Genomic DNA, 22,339 nt, shown 5'->3' on the forward strand with positions numbered 1-22,339 from the left:
TCCAAAGTATAGTGAAAACACTATCAATTAGCACAGTAACAAGATCGGCAGTTTAAGACATTAACTTTTAAGCAAGTCAATGGAACCTTGTGTAGTACTCTCATGGGTTTTCATGTGATGTCCAGCCTTGCATTTCAATTACGAACAACAATTTTGACAATCTCTTCTGCGAATTAAAATTGTAAATAATTGTTCTAGTGGTGTTAATGTTGAAAGCTGTTGTGTGAACAAGTTGGTTGGTCATCTTGCTTGGGACATGTGGCACAGAATGTTTTATGACTTCCTGAGGAATTCGGTTCGTTTTTCAAACACAGCCCTGATCGACTCTTTAATTTGTCATAAAATGAGTAATTTCTGTTACAATGAAATAACTTGATCCAATGTGGATTATAATCACCATACAAGGCAGAAATATTTATAAGCGATGAAAAAGATGCACGCTAAACATGTTACCATAGTAAACATGGTAAAATATGACCGCTTGAAGAAATCAGACGTCAGCTTCTTATTCTCTATCACAATCGTGTATTTATTAAGTAACTTATATTATCTGTCACAAGCCTCGTCTCGAGAGTTTAGCTCACATTGCCTATCATAAAAAAATATAATAATGTTTTTTGTTCTGGAGCTTTGATAAAAATAGAGATATTAGCTATAATTCATTCTAAATGTGACGGCTACTGTGGCTACAAATAAACATAAACAGACTCGACTGAATAGGCTATTTTCATGAGCATTAATAATAAATAGCCTAAATAAATAAAATAAAAATAAGTGTATTTATGTGTGATTTAATTTTGAGTCCTGATAAATTAAATCAATATGATCAATGTATCACTTATTCTATAGTTAAAACATCGATGCTATTGAATTTGAATATACAAAGCACGAACATGTGATCGCGCATATTCCAGTGACGTATTTCTTAGTTTTCTGATAACTTCTCTTTGTTGGTGAAATTTTGAGGTTTCGTGACGTTGTTCTGATGTAAAGGGCGTGTTTTAGTGACGTGCAGCGGTGCTTCAGGCTCCAATGTGGAAACCCTGCGCTATCTGGCCTCTGTGCTACTGGCCCGGGGCTATTAGCCCCGCCAGGCCCGCTTTAAGCCCTGGCTAGCACTGGCCCCACAGTGGAAATGCGGCTATTGAACCCCCTTTTTAGCACCCACCCAAAAAATTCTGAACACAGAATTGGTGAATAACTGTTTAACGGTCTAACTCCACTATTCAGTACTAATAAGTTCACAGTCTTTTTAATGTGTTTCATCAGTACATTTGTGACATTATAATGGATTCAGAAACAATGACATTCTCAGAACTGACTTTACCGGGACTTTAAACTAAAATTAGCATGATTCGACATTCCCATAAAATTAACCAATGGGAGAGGAAAGTTCTGTGGGTGATCTGCTGAGGATGCACAATTATCAGGGGCAACCTATTAAAAACGCAGCTGCAAAATTGGTTAATGCATGCTTTTTGGGGCATTATGTAATGGCACAAAACTGACTAGCACCTAGCCCAGTGTGTATTGTGAAAAGTGCTACAGAAATAAATTTGACTTGACTTAACTGGACAAAGCTGTCATACTTCTAGACTTTGAATATAGTGCATGAGTAGTATGAACACTTTCATTAATATTTTGATTCCCTTTTGAAGTTTAATACTGTATAGAAAAGGGCAACCAGCAAAAACTTCAGAATTTACCTTCTGTTTTCCATAAAACAAAGAAAGTCATACAGGTTTGGAATGACATGGGGGTCAATAAATGATGACAGAATTTTCATCTGCAGGGGGATCATTCCTATATTGACTGCTGTTGAGTAGATTTTAACAGCTAAATGACAACAGCCTATGCATGGACTCGTGATCTAAAAACTGCCTTCAAGATCCCTTTCCATAGCACTCCACTTTTAGGATTATCTCATATTCAATAAAATATATTTTTAGGCCATTGCAATTTTTTCAGCCCAATTTAAATATGCATGACCTGAGGAGAGATTATTCAGATGAAACGGTCCAAAGGAAAAATCCCTAAAAAAGCTGCATCACTTTGACTGTTTCAGTCGCAGCAGACTCTCACATTGTGATACTTTAATAAATGCTTTACAAGTCAAAGAGTGCCAACTTACAGATTCTCGAGAAGATCTACCTAGTCATTCAACCCTTCAGTTATCCAGATTTTTAGCTCAAATGATTTATGTTCTTTGAACTCATACTAATGCAAAACCATAGTGTTTTTATTTTATTTAAGAAACTATCAACAATCACAGAGTTTCCTAATTTAATTCATAAACACTGAATTAGTTTTAGATTGAATGTAATATTTCATTCAGAAGTTGTCAGTCGATGATAACATGCCCTCGTAAACACTTCGGAGTGCAATTCAGAGAGGCAATTCAGACTGTTAAACGGCAAATTGCTCTGTTCGCATGAGGCTTGATTTGAAAGTCATAGACTGAGCTTTAGAGTACAGGTGTTTGTCACAACTGACCATGTTCCCTGTCAATCATTGCTGATTCACATCTAAGATATTTAATTATGCCTAATGAGAAGCTTTGCTGCAGTCATCAATAATAAATGAGCAACTGGGGAAAAAAATAACATCAATATAAACTCTCCCTTGAGGCACTGCAGTAAACTTGAACACATTTTGCACTCTCAAAAATAACACTACATTTTACATTTATCCCAGATGCTTTGGAGCCAACATTATGCATGTTTTCTTTTAGAACAGAACTTATGTGAATATAAACACAGACACATATGCTGATCAAATTAGATTGAAAAGCATAGTAATGTCAATCATTCCATTATATTTAGGCACCATTTAATTCCCCATTTTCCAGAAACCGTTACGCCGCTTTACTTATCAATAATCATAGCACTTTATCACATACTTCCACATATGCTGTGTCCCAACTTCACTGTTTATCCAAGCAGCTTTGAAGATGAGGGAGAGGTTGTGTTTGATCAAAGCCGGGATGGGACAGAGTCCCTTATTAGCATAATATTAATGCAGATCATAGTAAATGCTCCATAATAGGGGCTGTCATTGAAACAAATTGCAGGCGTAGCTCTCAGCAATGCCAACCAGAATGCCACAAATTCAAATCAGATTTGGACGCAGTGGAATAATCGGAGTAGGCAAATTATGCTTTGATGAATTCCTAATATTTCTCCGGAAATCTGGAGAGCCCCTCCAGGGTCTACTACATTTTGAGGTGAGACACAAACAATTTGCCTGAGATGTATTACATTCCACACTGACGAGTGAGGATATTGGCCACTGCGTAGAGTCAGTCAGTCCTAATAGGAATCCTCATTTCAACAGCATCACAATAGCGAAATATGTGACTTTAAGCATCATTATTGAAGTTTCAATACACCCAAGGCACAGGGCATACCAAAATACAATTGTGTGACTTGCACATTGCTGCTTTAAGTATCATGTAATACTAAATAAAGTAATAACATAGGCTATGCTCAAAGTATTTCACCAGAGCTGCTGTTATAATGTGGGTGATAGCTAGACATAGTAGCTGACCTCAGTCTTGAGTTCATGGTCATATACAGTTATACACTTCTTTTATTATTTTGAGGACAAACCCCTGTAAATTTAATTGTAATTTTGTCATCCTGTCATATTTCCTTATAATTCACTCACCCCCATGTTATCCAAGATTCCAAGATGTTCATGTCGCTCTTTCTTCAGTTGAAAAGAAATGAGGGCTTTTGAGGAAAACATTTTGGGAAAATATATATATATATATATATATATATATATATATATATATATTTTTTTTACTGGCCTTCAACAGGGAACAAACTACAGATTCAATGCAGCCTCAAAGGGCTCTACATGCCCCCAGCGGAGGAATATTGGTCTTATCTAGCATAACAATCCATCATTTTATAAAAATAAATAAAGAAAAATACAAATTGGTTTACTTTTTAACTACAAATGCTAGTCTTGCACTAGCTCTGCGATGTGTGTCAACAACTTCACATGTTCTGTAATCAAATTGGACAAGTACATTTTTTTCCTAGTGGAAGAAATCTTTTAGGTTTCAAAAGATTTAAACAACCAAGAGACACACATGAACAGACCATTTTAAACAAGAAAATTACACAAATTAACGACAACATTACACATAACAGCTGATCGGTTCTCTCCTGTACTGGTAAACAAAAAAAAGATCCAAAACTAAATGTACAGTTCTAAAGGACTGGTACGATTTTGTGTGAACTATTTCCCAGTACCATTTAATGGGTTACATTTGCACCAACCGTGTGTACTAGGACATTATTGGAAGCCAGTCGACCACGAATTCATTTGTGCGAGGCGTTCAACTACGTTAGCAAAGAAGAATAACGTTAACAATAGAAGGATGGAGGACGCTGTGATCGGAGTTGTATTTTTGTTGTGTCTCGCGGGTTTCACAATAATAGACATGGAATGTTGATGTATACGTAAAGCAGTATGTTGAAAAAACGGAAAGGAGGATTACGAATCTCCAATGACAGCTGGAAGTGCTAGATTTGCTACAAGTGCCTGCACTTCAGTGTCCGTCCATCTATAGCTGTTCATCATACTTGCTAAACAAAGTTGATACAATGTTTACAGTATGTTTACACAGCATTTTAAATCATGGCAGGTGAGGGCATTTTAGAATGCGTCTGGCCAATCAATGTATACTTACGTCATGGTTAGTACCAGTTGTGCTGGTTAAACCCTGCTCCGGAGTAGAAGCTAATTTGGTTCTTGAGGCAGTCCAGTACTAAAATCGCACCTAGTTCCTGCGGTGGGTAGTTCCACACTTAGTTCTGGCACTATGAAAAGGTTCCTGTGGTGAGAAAAGGCCCTAATGTTTTCGCTGCTCAATATTCAAATATATGACTAGTGCTTGCTTTAGCAGTTTGCAGCATACATCAGATACCCTCCACCTTCCCCAGCTCAATCTGTATAGATCTGCTAAGAGGTGATTCATGTATTCTATATGCAGGTTAGTATATGTTATACTTGCAGGAGCAGTATTTCTTACATGCTCACAGCAGCATGTTATGGACATATTGGCCGTAACAAGTCGCTGTACTTGCCCGGCCGCAGCAGCAGCAGAATAGCATATATACTGTATACTTCCAAGACTAAATACATTAACATTGTCATGTACAATACCATTCCAATCCATCCGACAGAAATATAAATGTGTCATTAAACACACTATTTTTTAACTATACTTTTTACTCTACATATCTAAAATACTGATGTGCACTGCACATAAATCCCTTATTATTGTATAGACACAAAAATGTAATGTTCAAAATAACTGTTTTATATATCTTGCTGTTATGGTTAATTATCTGTTTTAGTTATTCATTTTCCGTGTTTTAGTGCGTTGTTAAAGAAAGAGTGCATTCACAATGTTCCTACACATACTAACTACTAGCACATAGTTGAAATTTGATGCATTTGATGATTATTCTCATATGTGAAGGATGCATTTGGGTGAGCACTGAACAGTTTACTTTGTTCATTCAGTGTTCAGCTTCAGCTCAAACATCTCAAAGTGGGTCAACATTATTGACTGTGATTGGATTGTTTCTAACAGTGAACACAATTTTTCAGTGCTTTTGCATTTATTTGCAAAACTTTTTGTATTCCCTAAGAAAACTAAATTTGGTCACAAACCTTTTGCTACTGCAAAATGGGTGATGGCAGTAAAAGAGGAAGGAAAACCACAAAACTTTATTGAAATATTGTTTTTCATCTTTTCATTTTTTTTTTTTTTTTGAACCACCATTTCATCTTACAGGCCCCTTAGATCTATCACACACTGTGTTTGAGTGAACGACAGAGACATTGATTAGAATAAACAGTCTTTAATGAATCCACACAAGGGGTAATCCAAACCAGGAAGGGGAGAAGACACACGTACATCACACTGTTAGACCCAACAAAGACAGAACGCACAGACAGGGACATAAATACAAGGGTTAATGAGGACAATTGACAAGCCACACCTGAATCACATAAAACCAATGAAACAATGAAGACACTAGGTCAAGGAGCACATGGGGAGGGGATAGACACCAAAACAGGTCCATAATCCTAATATATCGCCATAATGGTGACCCACAGTGGAGCCAACATAGGGAGGAGCCATGGTGGAGGAAGGGCTGATGACTCCAGGCGGTGAAGCAGGTGGTGGAGGAGCTTGAGGTGGAAACAGAGAGCCGATGAGCCGGAGTGACAGGGAGGATCCAGACAGCCAAGGTGGAGCTGATGGCTCAGGTGACCGGGGCGTAGAAGGGGATCCAGAAGGTCACTGTTTGGCTGGAGGGATAGAGGACTGAGAAGGAGCCGAAGTGAAGGAGTAGTCTGAAAGAGCCGGAGGGATGAGGCACAGCCAGAGGAGTGGAGTCCTGAGATGACAGATGGATGGTTGATCACAAACCAAGTTGGAGCCAGAGGAACAAGGGAGCCTGGCAGAGCCAGTGGACTGCCGGAAGCTATGATGCAGCTGCTCGATCGACGGGCTGAGGCGGATTCTGGGACTCAAAGGCTGAAGGTGGAAGCAAAGGATTCTCCAACCATGCAAATGATGGAGACTTGCAGCCCCGCGGTGCTTGCACCAAACAGATGGTGGGCTGAGGGTGAGCAGAAGGGCTGCCAGATGACAGCAGTAGAGGAGGCAGGAGCAGGTGGGTGGGTAGGCGTCCTCTGGGCTCTCGGGGCTGTAAACAGGAACAGAAGCCCTCTTAGGCTGGACTCGGGAAGGGGAGCCCTCTCTGGGCCAAACTTAGGAGCAGGAGCCCTCTCGGGCTGGACTTCAAGTTCAAGTTCAAGTCTGCTTTATTGTCAGTTCTTCCACATGTACAGTGAATACATACAGAGAATCGAAATTGTGTTACTCTCAGACCCCCGGTGCACACAGATAAAATTTACATTAAAGCCTAAAATCTAGATCAAAATATAAAATGTAGATACAACTATACAATAAGGGAATGTAAAAAAAAATTAAACAAAATTAAAAATAAAGTTAAATAAAGCAGCGCAAGGCAAAAGGCAGATAGAGTGCAAATCAATGAAGTGAACAACAGTGCAGATAAAAGATTATTTAGTGCAAAAACAAAAGCTTATTAAGTCTGATTAAAATGTCAAAGGGCTCAAGAGCAGTTATATTATTAAACTGACTGATGAGGTAGTGGAATGATGTCAGTTCCATGGAGAATGAGGTAGTGAGCAGACCAAAGCTGCACAAAGTGCTCTCGATGGTCCCTCTGTAGAAGGTGTAAATGATGGGGGGTGGGGCTCTGGCTCTCCTCAGTTTGCAGAGGAAGTAGAGACGCTGATTTGATTTCTTGGCCAGTGCTGCTGTGTTTTCAGTCCAGGAGAGGTCCTCTGTGATGTGCACACCCAGGAACTTGGTGCTGCTCACTATCTCCACAGTCATAGCGTTGATGGTCAGAGGAATGTGCTGAGTGTGTGCTCTCCTTAAGTCTACAACAATCTCCTTCATCTTCTCCACGTTCAGAGAGAGATTGTTGTCACTGCACCACCCGGAAAGGCGGCTCACCTCGCTCCTGTAGTTTGTCTCATCCTTTTTTTTAATGAGACCCACCACAGTCGTGTCATCCGCAAACTTAATGAAGAGGTTGGAGCTGTGTGACAGTGTGCAGTCATGGGTCAGCAGAGTGAAGAGGAGAGGGGCTCAGCACACATCCTTGGGGGGACCCAGTGTTCAATGTGATGAGTGGAGGGTAGTGGAGATAGCATCATGGGTTGAGCGGTTGGACCGATATGCAAACTGGAAGGGGACATGGAACCGGGAGCCCTCTCTGGACCAAACTTAGAAGCAGGTGCGCTCTCTGGGCCTCATTTCAGGGACAAGAGCCCTCTCTGGGCTAAACTAGTGGACTGAGGCCCTTCCTGGGCCATATGTTGGAACCACAGCCATCTCTGGGTTGGACTTGGTAACAGAAGCCCTCCCTTGGCTGGACATGGAAACATAAGCCCTGCTTGGGCTAGACTCTGCATCTGTGGCCCTCCCTCGATTATACGTGGGAACAGCAGCCCACTGTGGGCTGGACATGAAACAGGAGCCCTCCCTGGGCTAGACTCGGGATATGTAGCCCTCCCTAGGCCATATGTGGGAACCGCAGCCCTCTCTGGGCTGGACGTGGAAACAATAGCTCTCTCTCGACTCTGGTCAGGGGCAGGAGCCATCAATCATCTCTGGTCAGGGGCTAGAGCCATCTCTCAACACTGGTCAGGGGCTAGAGCCAACAGTCCTTTTCTTCCTCATTCTCCTCTTCTGGGCAAAGGTGAAGGAGATAGCTGCTGTCATCATAGGGCTAGGGAGTGATTTTGCCGGTAGGCCAGACTTGGGTATAGCAGCCATCTCTGGGCTTGACCTGGGGACAGGACTGACAGAGGGCTCATACGAAGGAGGGAGGACAGAGGGCAGGTCAGCACATGCATCCAAAACCTTTCCTTCTGATCCCAGATCCACATTAAGCTCACCCTCAGCCATGGTGCAAGGGGCTCCACTCCACGGCATTTGTGGCAAGCGATGTAGCCCATCAGGTCTTCTGCCACACACTGTGTCGGAGTGAGTGATCAATAGAGATGTAGATTAGAATAAACAAAATTTTATTAATCCACACAAGGGACAGTCCAAACCAGGAACAGGAGAAGACACACATACATCACACAGAATGGGACTTAAATATATGGGGTAATGATGACAGTTGATTTACACACCTGAATTACATGAAACCAATCAAACAAGGAAGAAACTGGGTCACGGAGCATATAGGGAGGGTAAACACACCAAAATGGGTCCATAATCATGTTTAATTGATTCATTTTTCATAATTAAGTTCCTTATCATTGATGAAAAAAAAAATAATAATAATCTACGGTGATTTTGCTATCGAGAGTCCAACCAATAAATTCATTGCTTTTCCTTTGGCACATTTACATATCCTATTCTCCCATCTTCAGTTGTCTTGTGTTTACTTTTCCTCTTGATACAGGTCACATCACAGCACATCACACACATGTCGCTCAACAAATTCTGTTAGGGCAGATGTCAAGAGCCAGGCAGTTTCTCCAGTAACTAAGGTTGGTTGACATACAAAAGTGAGCGAATCTTCAGCTACATCTGTGAAGTTCAGGTAGACAGACAGCTATGGCGTTCTTTCACCTTCCTTTTTGATGAGATGGCTGTCAGATGTCTCTGTGCCTCCACTAGAGTTTACATTTGGAGTCCAAGTCTGCTTCACACTACAAAAACATCTAAGACTCTCTAATCCTCAAGAGCAGAAGGTGAAGAAAGGTTCCAGGGGTCAAACAGCATGAGTAAAACCATGACCAAAACCAAGTTTCCTTACTGGACATGCTCAAAATTCTTCTAAGATCTCTTATAAATATTCTAGTTCAAATTCTACTTGCTGCAGGTATGAGTTTAATGTACACATATGCAGTTATAGAATATTACTGAGATTACTGTAAAATATGTATATAATTCTTATATAAGTTTTAGTCAGTTTTCAGTCAACATTTAAATTACATATGTTTCAATAAAGGGGTCATATGATGTTTCTAAAAAAAAAATGTGTATTTGGTGTAATGAAATGTGTTTATGTGGTTTAAGGTTAAATAAAAACATTATTTTCTACATACTGCACATTATTATTGCTCATCTATGACTCACCTTTCTGAAACACGTCGTTGGTCTGTAAAGCAAGGTGCGCTCTGGTTGGCTAGCTATCCAGTGCATTGTGATTGGCAGAATGCCTCAAGCGTGTGATTCTGATAATCAGCTCATTAAAAGTGTGCTCAGTGTATGAACTGTGTTCCCATTGATATGGTCCCTACATAGAATTCATTGCTCCCTACTCCATGAGCAGGGGAAATCTGTTGAAGTTTAACGTTACAATACTTCGGAACATTCATTGGAAAATCATGTGATGTCCACTTCGCAGGGCACTTATGTTCGAATAGAACAAATGTCTGAAGCCATAAGACAAACATACAAAATGTGCAGAGCAGGGGAGCGCGAGGACTGGAACTGCTCTACACTGCTCAAAACTCACGTTTGAATCTTCAGTGGCAAATCCTTTACATATGTTAACGTATCTACAGTCTGTGAGTCAGAACAGTTAGCATTGTAGTGTTGTTGCATCTGAATATTTGGGTTAAATTGTTCTGCAGCAGTATTGTAAATACAACTTAACCACTTATCTTCTTTATACACCAAGAGCTTGTAACACTTCAAAGAGAAAGTAAAAAACTTGAAGTCGCATCATATGACCCCTTTAAATGATCCATATTCTGAATTCAGAATATGTAATAGATTTAATCAAATAAATTAAAATATGAACTCTTAAAACTCAAAGAGAAAACATTTCAAAATTCTAAACAATAAAGTCTGATGAATGGCAAAGAAACAACATTTTCTTTGGCATTAATAAGCTAATTTAATCAACAAACTAAGTCAAGCATTTTTCAACATATTTAGTATAAACTATTTGTTTAAATTATACCTTTCCCAGAAATTATTTTCATTTATTTGGTGCAGGCAGTTAAATTGAACACATTTGTAGATAAAAAGTGTATCTGAGCACTGGCTGCCATTTAAAGTTAGCTATGTATTTTGACAAAGTCATTTTTTTGCGAATAACATATAAATTATTATTTTATGATAGATGTTTTACCATGACAAAGATGTTTTACGAGCTTTACAAGTTAAAAGATTCCACCTTTAACTTACATATTATGATATTATCTTTGAAAAATGTAATTTGCCTGATAAGACTTCACATAACAGCCTTCATTGCCTCAGGCATTTGCAATGGCAACCATATAAACTATATAAAAATATAAAATAAGGTTAATATCTGATAGTAAACAGCAGGACTGTGATTAACCCCTGATACACATCAGCTTGAAAATAACTCTTTCATTTAGTCTCATTTGCAGAGGCCATTGAGTAATAAAACTACAAGATACAGTAACATGCATTCTATTCAGCAGTTAAATGATGGAATTCAAGCACAATAACAATTATGGAGAAACTGCCACACAGTAGTTTTTGTTATTTGTTTTCCCACTCTTGAATTATTTTTATGCGGCATATGAGAAATATGAGAAATATGTAATTTCATTAATATAGCAATATGTATTTTTAATTGTGGGTGGTCTCACAAATACTGTGCAATAAGATATAAGAAACTCAACCATAAAAAAAAGAAAATAGGAAATGGGAGAGGCTTCTAAAACACATTCCAGGAGAAACAAAGATCAGGATGAAACATAACAAGAGGAACTGACATGAAAGTCTGCTTTCTACTTCCTCTGAAGACAGACAACATATTACAGACATTGCTATGTTTCATAGTAATGGGGCATGGGAGTATAGACGCCTCAATGTGAGGGCTAAAGTTTAGACTGTGTGGCATCATAAGATTTTATAATGTAAGCCACACACGTTTTTTCTGTTTAAACGTTAAGAAAGCAGGATATATTATTCTTATTCAAAACAATTTCTCAGATTTGAATTGTGAAAAGAAGGCCCTTTGTGGCCAAAATTCATGAATATCAGTTATGAACAACACCTCACAGACAATGCTGCTCAGTATAATGCCCCGAGCCATATCTTTAGAGAATGCGCAAAGCAAAACACTTCGACCTCGATTCATAACAGGAGGGAGGAGAGTGGAGTTAAATGAGTCACTGAGTGGTGCCACTCTTAGATAATGGCCAAAGCCCACTGTGGGAGAGCAGGGGAGAAAAAAGGCCAATAAAGAATTATTAAATGGATTTTCATCTTCCTGCCAGTACAAACGCTTGCCGTGCCAGGCGTTCTCCCAGCGGCACCCACCGAATTATATTCTATGGTCTCTCCAATTTCAATATGACAATGCCAACGGCAAAAGCATCACGTCCCACAACGCTGTGCCGCAGATACACTGAACTTTGTGACATCGACTTGATGATCCAGTTTCGGCTGGTTTTTAATTAACCCGAGGGTCAGATCTCAAAGCACACCACTTTAGGGAATTTTACTATCTGGTTGAAGGACGGTTAGATACATCCACAGATTAGAGATACGGAGGAGATTTAATTGACTGCCTTTTATGATACTTCAGAGAGATAATGAATACGTGCACTTTCGTAATGCTGAAATTTGCCTATTTGTAATAATGCCAAAACATACACTGCATAATAATACAGAATGCTGAATACAGAATTGAAATAAAATTGTCTAACTAAATGATGATTGAATGGGTCCATCAAAGTCAATGCCGATGAAAGCACTTACTGTGGCTCCATTTGAAGTTAAATAGACCATCATGAAAGCTGAAATTAGAGGTTTTGTTCCACTGTTTTCCCGCAGTTATTAATCATTTATACGCAATGTCAGGAAAAGTAGAAAGTCAATTGGAATGGATGTATTTCTGTAACACGTCTGTCTCGGGTTCACAGCATGAGGCAGCCACGTATCCTCACAACCGTGATTCTCCAAAGAGCAAAAGTCCTCCCTCGAACACATTGCAGAAAAACAAATATTGCCTTGATATCATACTGAACACAAACCCTCCAGAGAGATATAGCATATCCTGAATGCTCAATGATCTCATTAACCGCTGCCCATCGCACAGGGAGGCGGAGGTCAGAAGAACACAACACGGTTGTAACCTTTTGTCTCCTGGCAAAATCAATGACTGCAAATTATATTTAGAGTAGATATGGAAAGTGAGACCACTCATCTCGAGTGGCAGCTAAGATAATCTTCCGTAATCACATGAGTGTCTCTGAAAATCTTGCCACTTTAACTAGGAAATTAGGATGAATAACTACACATGCACTAAAAAAGAAACAAATTTCATTGAGAAATTGCTAGTAAATTTCACAAACAATGATTAAACATGAAATTCAGGAACAGTATCCCCGTGTAAAATGTACTCCAATAATCTTTGCTTTAGTTACAGCTTTGAAAAATCACTGCATGCATCTTCCAATAAAATAAAATGCATGGAAAGCATCCATGTTTTGACATAGACTTCACAACTCATGATTTCCTCTTACATTTAATGCTCTCTAAACACTCTGAAAGAACAGTGAGTCTGTCAAAATTTCTTTTCCAGCAGACATCAGAGGAACTTTGAAGAGGTGCTGTTAGTGTCGATAGACTTTCCACTTTTTATTCTTTCCCTTTTTTCAATGTTAAAGCCCAACCACTGAGAGGCTTTCATTCTGCTTTTGTGTCACAGATGTGACCCACGCTTCTATTCAGTATCTCCGCAGGGGCACACTCAAATGAGCTCTGTTTTTAATGGCATAATGAAGCTCTCTTCCGCAGCATCATGGGAAGCCAACGTTAAAGGTTGAAGTTTGTAATGGATATGCCACAAAGAGGCTCGAACGCATTGCAAATGAAATTAATATTACGTTTCGGATAAGACGTCAAACATTGTGGCTGGTTCTTTGTTCGTGCCACCAACATAGCAACGGTAGTCTGGGCTGACATTTCCTGTTTGTTATGATGTTTTGTTCTTCATCCTGCTAGGTGCAAGTGCAATCTGCATGCCAACAGCTGTGTTTTTGACAAAGGGAAGCTGGGGTGCGAGTGCGAGCACAACACTACAGGGCCAGATTGCGCACGCTGCAAGAGACACTACCAGGGCCGAGCCTGGAGCATGGGCTCCTACCTGCCCATCCCCAAGGGTACTGCCAATATCTGTGAGTACATCCTGCCATCTCCTTTTTGACATGACTCATGGGAAAGCATAGTGCTCCATCAAGCACCGAAATGTGACCTTTTCAGTCGAGTTCCAAATGACATTTTACTTTGAGAGCAACAAAAAAAGGGCTGACAATAAGCCTGTTGGCAGCCCTTTTTATATATATATATATGTATATATATATATGTATAATTTGTGGTAAATGGCAAGCTTGGGAAATCAGTTTTATTTTAGTATTACTGAAATACTTTTATATGTTTTGTGAATATTTTGAACGTTTGAGTTTTACTTTTATATTTTATGTTTATATTTTGTGTTTAAGTTTTTAGTAATTTTGTTATTTTTAGTAGTTTATATATGTGTAAATATAGTTTATTTAGCTTTAGTTGTTTTAATACTTCAAGAAATGGTGCCTTGATAAGCTTAAAGAAAAAAAAATAAATAAATATATATATATATATATATATATATATATATATATATATATATATATATTATTTTTTTTTTAAAGGTGGGTTTTAGTTTTTACTTAGTTTATCAGTTTTAGTTATCTATAATTACCCTGCTTGAAATTAGGAGGTAAAGATATAAACAAACATCAAGCTTTGCATCGCGGACCGCACCCCGGAGCGTGAGCATTTAAGGAAATCACGTGTAGTCGCACATTCAACTTTTCACCTTGGAGCTAAGCCTTTCTGCTTGTGCAATCACCAAAAAAGAGAGTGTCTACAAGACAGCATTGACGAGTGTTGGTGTTATGGTGCATCAGTGGAGGTTTGCTGGTCCAGTGCAGCTGCTTTTTTCTGATTTGGAAGGCGTGCTGCAGCTCATTTAACTGTGGTGGGGCTGCAACCTCCCCTGAGCTCCACAAGTGACACGGCTTCTTTTTAAAGATGGCCTTTCACTCGTGTGTTTCTGGATGCGGTCACTTCATGGCTCCGTCTGATGGTCACGATCGCTGCATCTCGGGCGTCGCGGGCTTTGAGCACACTGAGGCAGTGTCCATGGATTATTCTTGTTCTCATTGCAGGGACATGACCATCGCAATGTTGCGATCAAGACACCTCTTCGTTAAATGGGGGGGGGGGTGCCCTTTGCTATTCCCCATTGTAGTTCCTCTGTCTCAAAGCAGCGGAGGACTACTTTGGCGTATGGTCAAGGTGATCTGAGGATTACAGTGAGGGCTTCCCCACTGAGTGCACTTCCGTGTGCCCCTCCCTGCTCCAACACATCACACCTGTGGTGTTCCGTGATAAGGCAACTGAGTCCCCAGAGGCGAGGTCTAGCGTCTCATTCGGAGCCCCAGCAGATGAAAGGATGTCAATCAGGGGATGAGCTTGGCTCTGAAGATAAAGACTCTGCTGTATTGCCTCTGTCAGGGAAGGTGATGTTGTCTGAGTCAGATCCAGAGCTAATTGCTATGCTTTCCCGGACTGCTGAAAACACAAGTGGTACCCAAACACTCTACAAAAGAGCAGTTTCCTATTTCTCACTTCTCTTTCCTATTTCTTTCCTATTTCTCATGGTCAAGGTCAAGGTCAAATTTATTTATATAGCACATTAAAACAAAAGAATGTTGACCAAAGTGCTTCACAAGATGAGCAAGTACACACAAATAAAACAGGGCTGGAAGGTGGTCAGTCCAATCATAACAAGATAATTGAAACACAATTTTAATATATGTATAACAAATAAACGATCAAAACCTACTATATCCCAAAAAAATTACAACCCCTAGCATTTAAGAGATACATAAGATAAACCAAAATTAAGAATAAGCCTGAGAAAAGATGTAGGTTTTAATTGATACTTTAAACAGGCTTAATGTAGGAGAAGCTCTGATAGTTAAGGGTTCTGTGTTCCAAAGTTTTGGAGCATAGACTGAAAAAGGCCTGTTGCCTTTTGTTTTCAACCAAGATTTTGGGACATTTAAAAACAGCTGGACTGAAGATCTGGGTGATCTCTGAGGAGAATAGACATTTAAAAGTTCTGATAAATAGTTAGGGGCAAGTCCATATAGAGCTTTAAACACGTATGTTAAAACCTTGAAATAATTTTTTTGTTTCATGAGAAGCCAATGGAGAGAGGCCTGTGTAGGTGAAATATGTTCTCTCTTTTTTGTCCCAGTCAAGAAACGAGCTGCAGCATTTTGGACTATCTGTAATCGTGAGAGTGATGACTGACTAATTCCAACATACAAGGCATTGTAATAATCAAGCCTTGAGGATATAAAAGTGTGAATTACAGTCTCCAAATTCTGAAAGGTGAGGAGGGGCTTTAACTTTTGCAGTCGCTTTAGCTGGAAAAAGCTGGCCCTGACAATTGAATTTATTTGTTTGTTGAACTTCAGGTCGGCATCAGAAATGGTCCCCAGATTTTTCACATAGGAGTAATTTTTTGACTGAAAATTCCCCAAGAGACCACTGTATTTGTCAGTCTGTGGTTTAGAGCCAAATAGAATAATCTCGTTCTTATTTTCAGTCAACTGAAGGAAATTCTTATCCATTCATTCTTTAATATCCTTTAAACATGCTAACAGAGAAAGGACATATTCACTACCAGAATCTAATGGTAAGTAGAGCTGGGTATCATCTGCATTACAAAAATTGGAATGGAAATGGAAGCATATAAAGAGAAAATAAAACTGGACCCAGAATCAAACCCTGTGGTACCCCACAGGTGATTGGCATAGGGGATGATGAAATTTTTTACAGATATGTTCCTATTTGATAATTAAGACTCAAACCAATCTAAACCAGCATCACAAATGCCTGCCTCATAATTTTATCTTTTTAACAAAATGCTGTGGGCCACAGTGTTAAAGGCTGCACTTAAGTCCAACAGAACAAGGACTGCACAGTTTCCAGAGTCAACTGATAACAGAATATCATTAGTCACTCTTAGTAGAGCAGACTCAGTACTGTGCTTAGCCTTAAAAGCAGACTGAAAAGGATCTAAGATGTTGTTAGAAGTTAAGTATGGTGTAATTTGGAGTAACACCACTTTTCCAGAACTTTCAACAAAAAAGGCATCTTAGAAATAGGTATATAGTTGTGAAGTTTTAGCAAGGGGTGAACCACAGTGTGTTTTTAAACAAGATGGAACAGTGCAGCTATGCAAAGAGGTGTTCATAATGAAAAGTATGCTAGGTAAAACAACATCTAATACCTCATTAAATAGAATAGCAGGGATAATGTGGACTGCGTACTCAGACCCAAATCTGGGATGATTTGCCTTCCAGGTCGAGTCCCTCCACTCCACCTTACACAGTCCCACTTGCTCAGTTTCTGAGGGACTGGCTAGCACTCCACAGACAATCTCGCTGACTCACGAGAATCATCAGATGCAGCTATGCAATTCAGTTCATCTGACGTCCTCCCAAGTTCAGGGGCTTTCGTTTTACCTCTGTGCTGAACACTCACCAGGTCTCAGTCACCTGATCCTGCCACCGGGCTTTCAGCCGGTGGTCAGACATTGCCTTTCTTCATGCAGGAGATCATATGTGCCATCTCCTGCTTTGGAGTCAGAAGCATCTAAAGTCTTTTCAAGCCATTCACATCCCAGGAGAGCTCAGACGAGGAGCCGATGAGCTCTCACGCTGGCCTGCCCTTCAGGGAGAATGACGACTCCAGTGATCTATGGCCATGCAACTGTGGCCATGCAACTGTGTCAAACAGCTGATTCCACTTTGTGGGGTGACCCGTGTCTCTCCTCACGGGCCTGTGGGTATTCATCAGGTCTAATTGGCAGTGCTTATAGAGCTTTTGGGGAGGTGAGGCGGCTTCTGCCCTTCATGCCATAGCATTGCTTCAGGTTTATCAGGCCAAAGCCCTGATGGTTCTGCATGAACAATGTTCTGCGAAGGACCACATGCTTCAAGCGGTGAAGGTCACTACACAGTCTACAGGTCATGCAGTGTCCATACTAGGTCCAGGAGCACCAAGATGAAGGAGCTTGATAAGGTCCAATTCCTGAATGCTCCCGTGTCATGGACCGGCCTTTTCAGCGATGCTCTCGAGAGCTTTGCCCAGCAGTTCTGGGTAGCACAGAAGCAGACTGAGGCATTCAGACACATCCAGCACCGAAGGAATTCTGCTGCTTCTACCCCGGTTGCAGCCCCTCAGCCTGCTTGTCACCTTGGACACCCCCCCTCAGGTTGCAGGCATTTTCGGTCGATGAATCGCCCCTTTAGTTTGGGCCGGCTGATTCCAGTGCAACACTGAGACCACAGTCCGGCTACGTGCCAAAGGTTCCTACCACTTCATTCAGGGACGAGGTGGTGAACCTGCAAGCACTGCCCCTGGGGGAGGCAGACCCACCCCTAGCTTTGCTCTGTCCTGTACGCTCACTGTGACAGTGCATGGAGAGAACTCAGAGCCTTTGGACCTCAGAGCAGCTCTTTGTCTGTTACAGTGGACAGCAGAAGGGGAAGGCTGTCTCCAAGCAGAGGATGGCCCACTGATTAGTGGATGCCATCACTTTGGCATACAAAGCAAAAGGTGTGCCCTGCCCGCTTAGGTTGCTTGCTCACTCCACTAGGGTGTTGCATCATCCTGGTAGCTGGCTCATGGTGCCTCGCTAGCAAACATTTTTAGAGCTGCAGGCTGGGTGACTCCTAACACGTTCACTAGGTTCTATAGCCTGCGTGTCGAACTGGTTTCCTTCTGTTTTCTTACCCCAAATGGGTAGTGACACTGAGAGGCCCTGTTCAGAGTTGGCTTGCAGTGTCCTGTTTCAGCCAATGAATAACTGACATCTGGTGTGAGGCTAGTGTCCATTTGAGTGACCCGGTTGAGATCCCACACTACACCTACTAAGGCCTTGTTTCCCCTGGCAGACAATGTTCTCTAAATGATGCAGCCATGAGTCATCTCAGAGAATTCTATAAGTAAATGTCACTTAACCTTCTCTGGGAGGAGGTGACTCTGCAGTGTGCCCTCTTCCAAATGGAAGGGCACACTTTACTAGTGTTATCCAAGTCCTACTGTTGGGTTGTGAGGAACAACTGTAGTAGACCTTCTCTGTGTAGAGCCTGGTCATATTATCTGCCTCATAGGAAGGATCAGGAGGCCTACACAGGGCACTGGAGGGGGCAGCACCTGTGGCGAGTTGGTAGGGATCCCAATTTGTCTGTCATCACCAACCTGACATTGGGAGTGGCCGATGGAAAGGGAACATCTTGGTTACGTTTGTAACCCTCGTTCTCTGAAGGAGGGAACAGAAATGTCACGTCCCATCACCACAGTTGTTGTACCCCCGCTGAGCTGCCAGGTCACTGGCTCGGCTCCTCAGTGAAAGCATGAATGAATGTGGTTCACCTGCTGCCTCTTATACTCACGCTGTGATCAGCAGGAGCTGGATGCAATAATCACATTCCAATGTGCATTGGCTAGTTTAGTTACACTCAAAGTGGATTAGTCTCTCTGGTGAGATCCCAATTCGTCGGTCATCACTAACGTGACGTCTCCATTCCCTCCTTCAGGGAATGAGGGTTACATGCGTAACCGAGAAGTTACATACATAGCCAAGGTGTTTTTTTTACATTGGTAATAAGAGATAGCTTCCAGCTTAGTCATCATAGAAATAAATTACATTTGAGGAGTATATTAATTTTAATTTTAGTAATTTTTTATATCAATAATATAATTATTTATTTTATTTCAATAGTATAGTAACTTTAAATTGCAATAATATTTCACAATATACTCTTTTAGTAGTAGTAATACTGTAAGTGCATTGATGAGCATTAGACTTACTTAAAACAATTTATATGATGTAATATAATATATTTTTCTACATGTCTATCAATTATATCCTCACCTGCACTGCCACTCCTGCCTCCTCAGACACCCCTGAAAGAAACTCTTATTAGCTTGCTTGTGCTTCTCTTATTAGCTTGCTTGTGCTTCTCCCAACCTGTGAGAGACAGAAGTCGTCCTCTTCTTTAGCTTCTTCATCTTGGCATTGAGTAGAGGCACATCTGTCAAGTCCTCAACCCAAAGCAGGGGGCTCATTGCCCTAATAAATCTAATGAAGTCTGTAACTGTAGCTCAGGGACAGCGAGAGGCTCGGCACTGTCCAGATGGTGCGAGGAAAACTCTCTGGCCCCTCAGTGCAGGTCCACTCAAAACCTAGTCACTGCCATCAAGCACAAGCCATATACTTATGCAGTCTCAACAAAAGATGTTTTACCATATTCTGCATCGCAAGGAGGAATGTGAAAGCAACATTTCGGTTTTTGAATGTATTTTATTTTTTTTGCATTCTCAACACTGCAGTGATGCATGCGTGATCTTTTATGGCAATATTAGATTCGTTTCTGTACCTGAAGTGCTTTTGTGTGAGAGTGTAGGTGGTTGTGTATGAGTATACATGCTTTTGAAAGCCTTTAATATTGCTCTAGCCTTTCCCCCGTTATGAAGCCCTCATAATGCAGGGACAAAGCTCAGACTGACAGGCAGTTATTAAAAATCCAATACCAGGACACATCTGTGCCCAACAGAGGAAACCAAGGAACACCTATATCAAAAGCAATATTAGCACCTGTTTTGGCAAGAAATCCACAATGCAACAGGCTTGCATATGAAATCAAAACAACGTTATTGCCCCTGCAGCTTTGGTGAAACCAATAGTCCTCGACTGTTGCATCGTTTACTTCTCGCAAATGAGCATGATCGAAGCGACATGCCACTTCTCCTACGTTGCTCGTATTACATGTGAAGTTATGAAACATATGGCTCTCACATAAAGATACATTTGCTGAAAGTGCAGAATTTAATCAAGCTGTAATAGCTTTCATCTATCATCAATTCTTCTGCCATGATTACAAGGGCAATTTATCTCTATGTTAAGATTCATGGTATGCAGGACCCTGCTCATGCAGATATATGGCTGCATGTGACCTCGCGTCTCATAATTCAGCAGGAAATGAAATCCATGTCTTTGTCTGGTGGGATGGGCTTAGAGAGTCAAGAGGGAACATTTTGTGTGAGAGCTAAAGTGTCCTGCTGTGCCTTTACACCAGCACCATACTGCCAGACACAGTAGAGGAGATTTCTCTATCAACATGTATAAAACGATGCTGAAAAAGCTAAATGCTAATCATCGTGGTTGAGGATTGAGAACGTGTCCAATTTATTTCCTTAGTTTAAAAATTTATGAAGGGGACTATATATATTCATATAAATTTCTCAGTGTGTGATGGGAAGTAACTGGTTAAATGTAACGGAAATACATAATTTAATTACAAAATAAATGTAGCATTAATAAATGTGTAATTAAATTAGTTACTTATGAAAATGATAGTGATTACAAAGGGGATTAAATCTGAATATTTTCACACACAGATTTATTTGATTTGATTCCCAAATTGCATTGACTTCTCTAAAATATGAGACACCAATGTTTCAGGAGTTAGGACACAGAGTAGGACACATGCTTATTTGATAACTGTTTCATTGTACTGTATGTACTGAATATGCTTATTCTTTTCTCCAAGGCAACTGTTTTTATTTAGATTCCAGTGTTTCCTGTCATTTAGAAAATATATATCATAACTACTAAACTATATCTTGTGATTTCCAATCTGTGTTTAACCTAAGGAACTATCTCAAAGTAAGAAGAGGTGCTAAAGACGTAAAATTTTGTGGTGACTGTGCTTTAAAATTAAACTTTTATAATCTTAATCCAAGAGTCCTTGTGTTAAGATTTTCATTAACATTAACAACAATTACAATTAATGTTATTATTGTAAATGAAAATAACATACAGATATATTATGTCTATAATCGCGTTTATGGGTTATTTTACAAAAAATGTAGATATATAATAAAAATTCTACAATATATATATATATATATATATATATATATATATATATATATATATATATATATATATATATATATATATATTCTTACTATAAACTGACCTACATGATGTCTTCCTGTCATTCTAGTTCAAATTCCAATTCAACATCCAGCGGGACGTGACAAATTCAATTAAAATTCCAGCTCATTAACTAAAAGGAAGCTGATTTCATTACATGAAATTCATGCCTATGAATTTATGCTCTGTGTACTACACTATATAGTTTTGTGGAATTGATCGTATTCGTTCATGCATAAATGTCACATTAGCATTGCATACCAATGCATTCTCCATATAAACAGCAAAAATGTATGAAATACTTATAATGAGTGTGTGGCAGCCTTAACCAGGCAGAACCTCAAGATCCCGATCTTATGTTTGAAGAGGAGGATTTTCAATCCTGCGCTCTTGTTTTGTCCCATGTGGGAAGAACAGGTGCTTGAGAAGCGAAGAATTATGTGTGTTTGGTACTTTTGTGATGAATAAGATGTGTTTTGGTTTAATCAATGCACACAGAGCTCATCTACCAGCTGTACACTTTTGCTTGTTTTCCAGACTTGTCATTCATAGCTCAGGTGAGCAGAATTCCCAATTAGCTTTGAGTCGCTAACGCTGTAATGAGGCCTATGATGTGCCGTGAGAGCTGAACGTGAGATTTCAACCACATCTGAGTCTGAACTCTTTTGGGGCTAAACATAATGTGGCGATACAATATC

At 40.1% G+C, this 22,339-nt stretch overlaps 1 protein-coding gene across 1 annotated transcript in view; it reads left to right on the forward strand.

Annotated features, from left to right (window-relative positions):
- The window catches only part of LOC113045772 (netrin-G1-like), a 96,380-nt gene that overhangs the window by 63,249 nt on the left and 10,792 nt on the right, over nt 1-22,339 (forward strand). The window contains exon 4 of the mRNA XM_026206407.1: nt 13,580-13,752. Coding sequence (XP_026062192.1) covers nt 13,580-13,752 — 173 coding nt within the window. The remainder of the gene's footprint in view (nt 1-13,579; nt 13,753-22,339) is intronic.

Source organism: Carassius auratus, chromosome 27, assembly GCF_003368295.1.
Source record: "Carassius auratus strain Wakin chromosome 27, ASM336829v1, whole genome shotgun sequence".
NCBI lineage: Eukaryota > Metazoa > Chordata > Actinopteri > Cypriniformes > Cyprinidae > Carassius > Carassius auratus.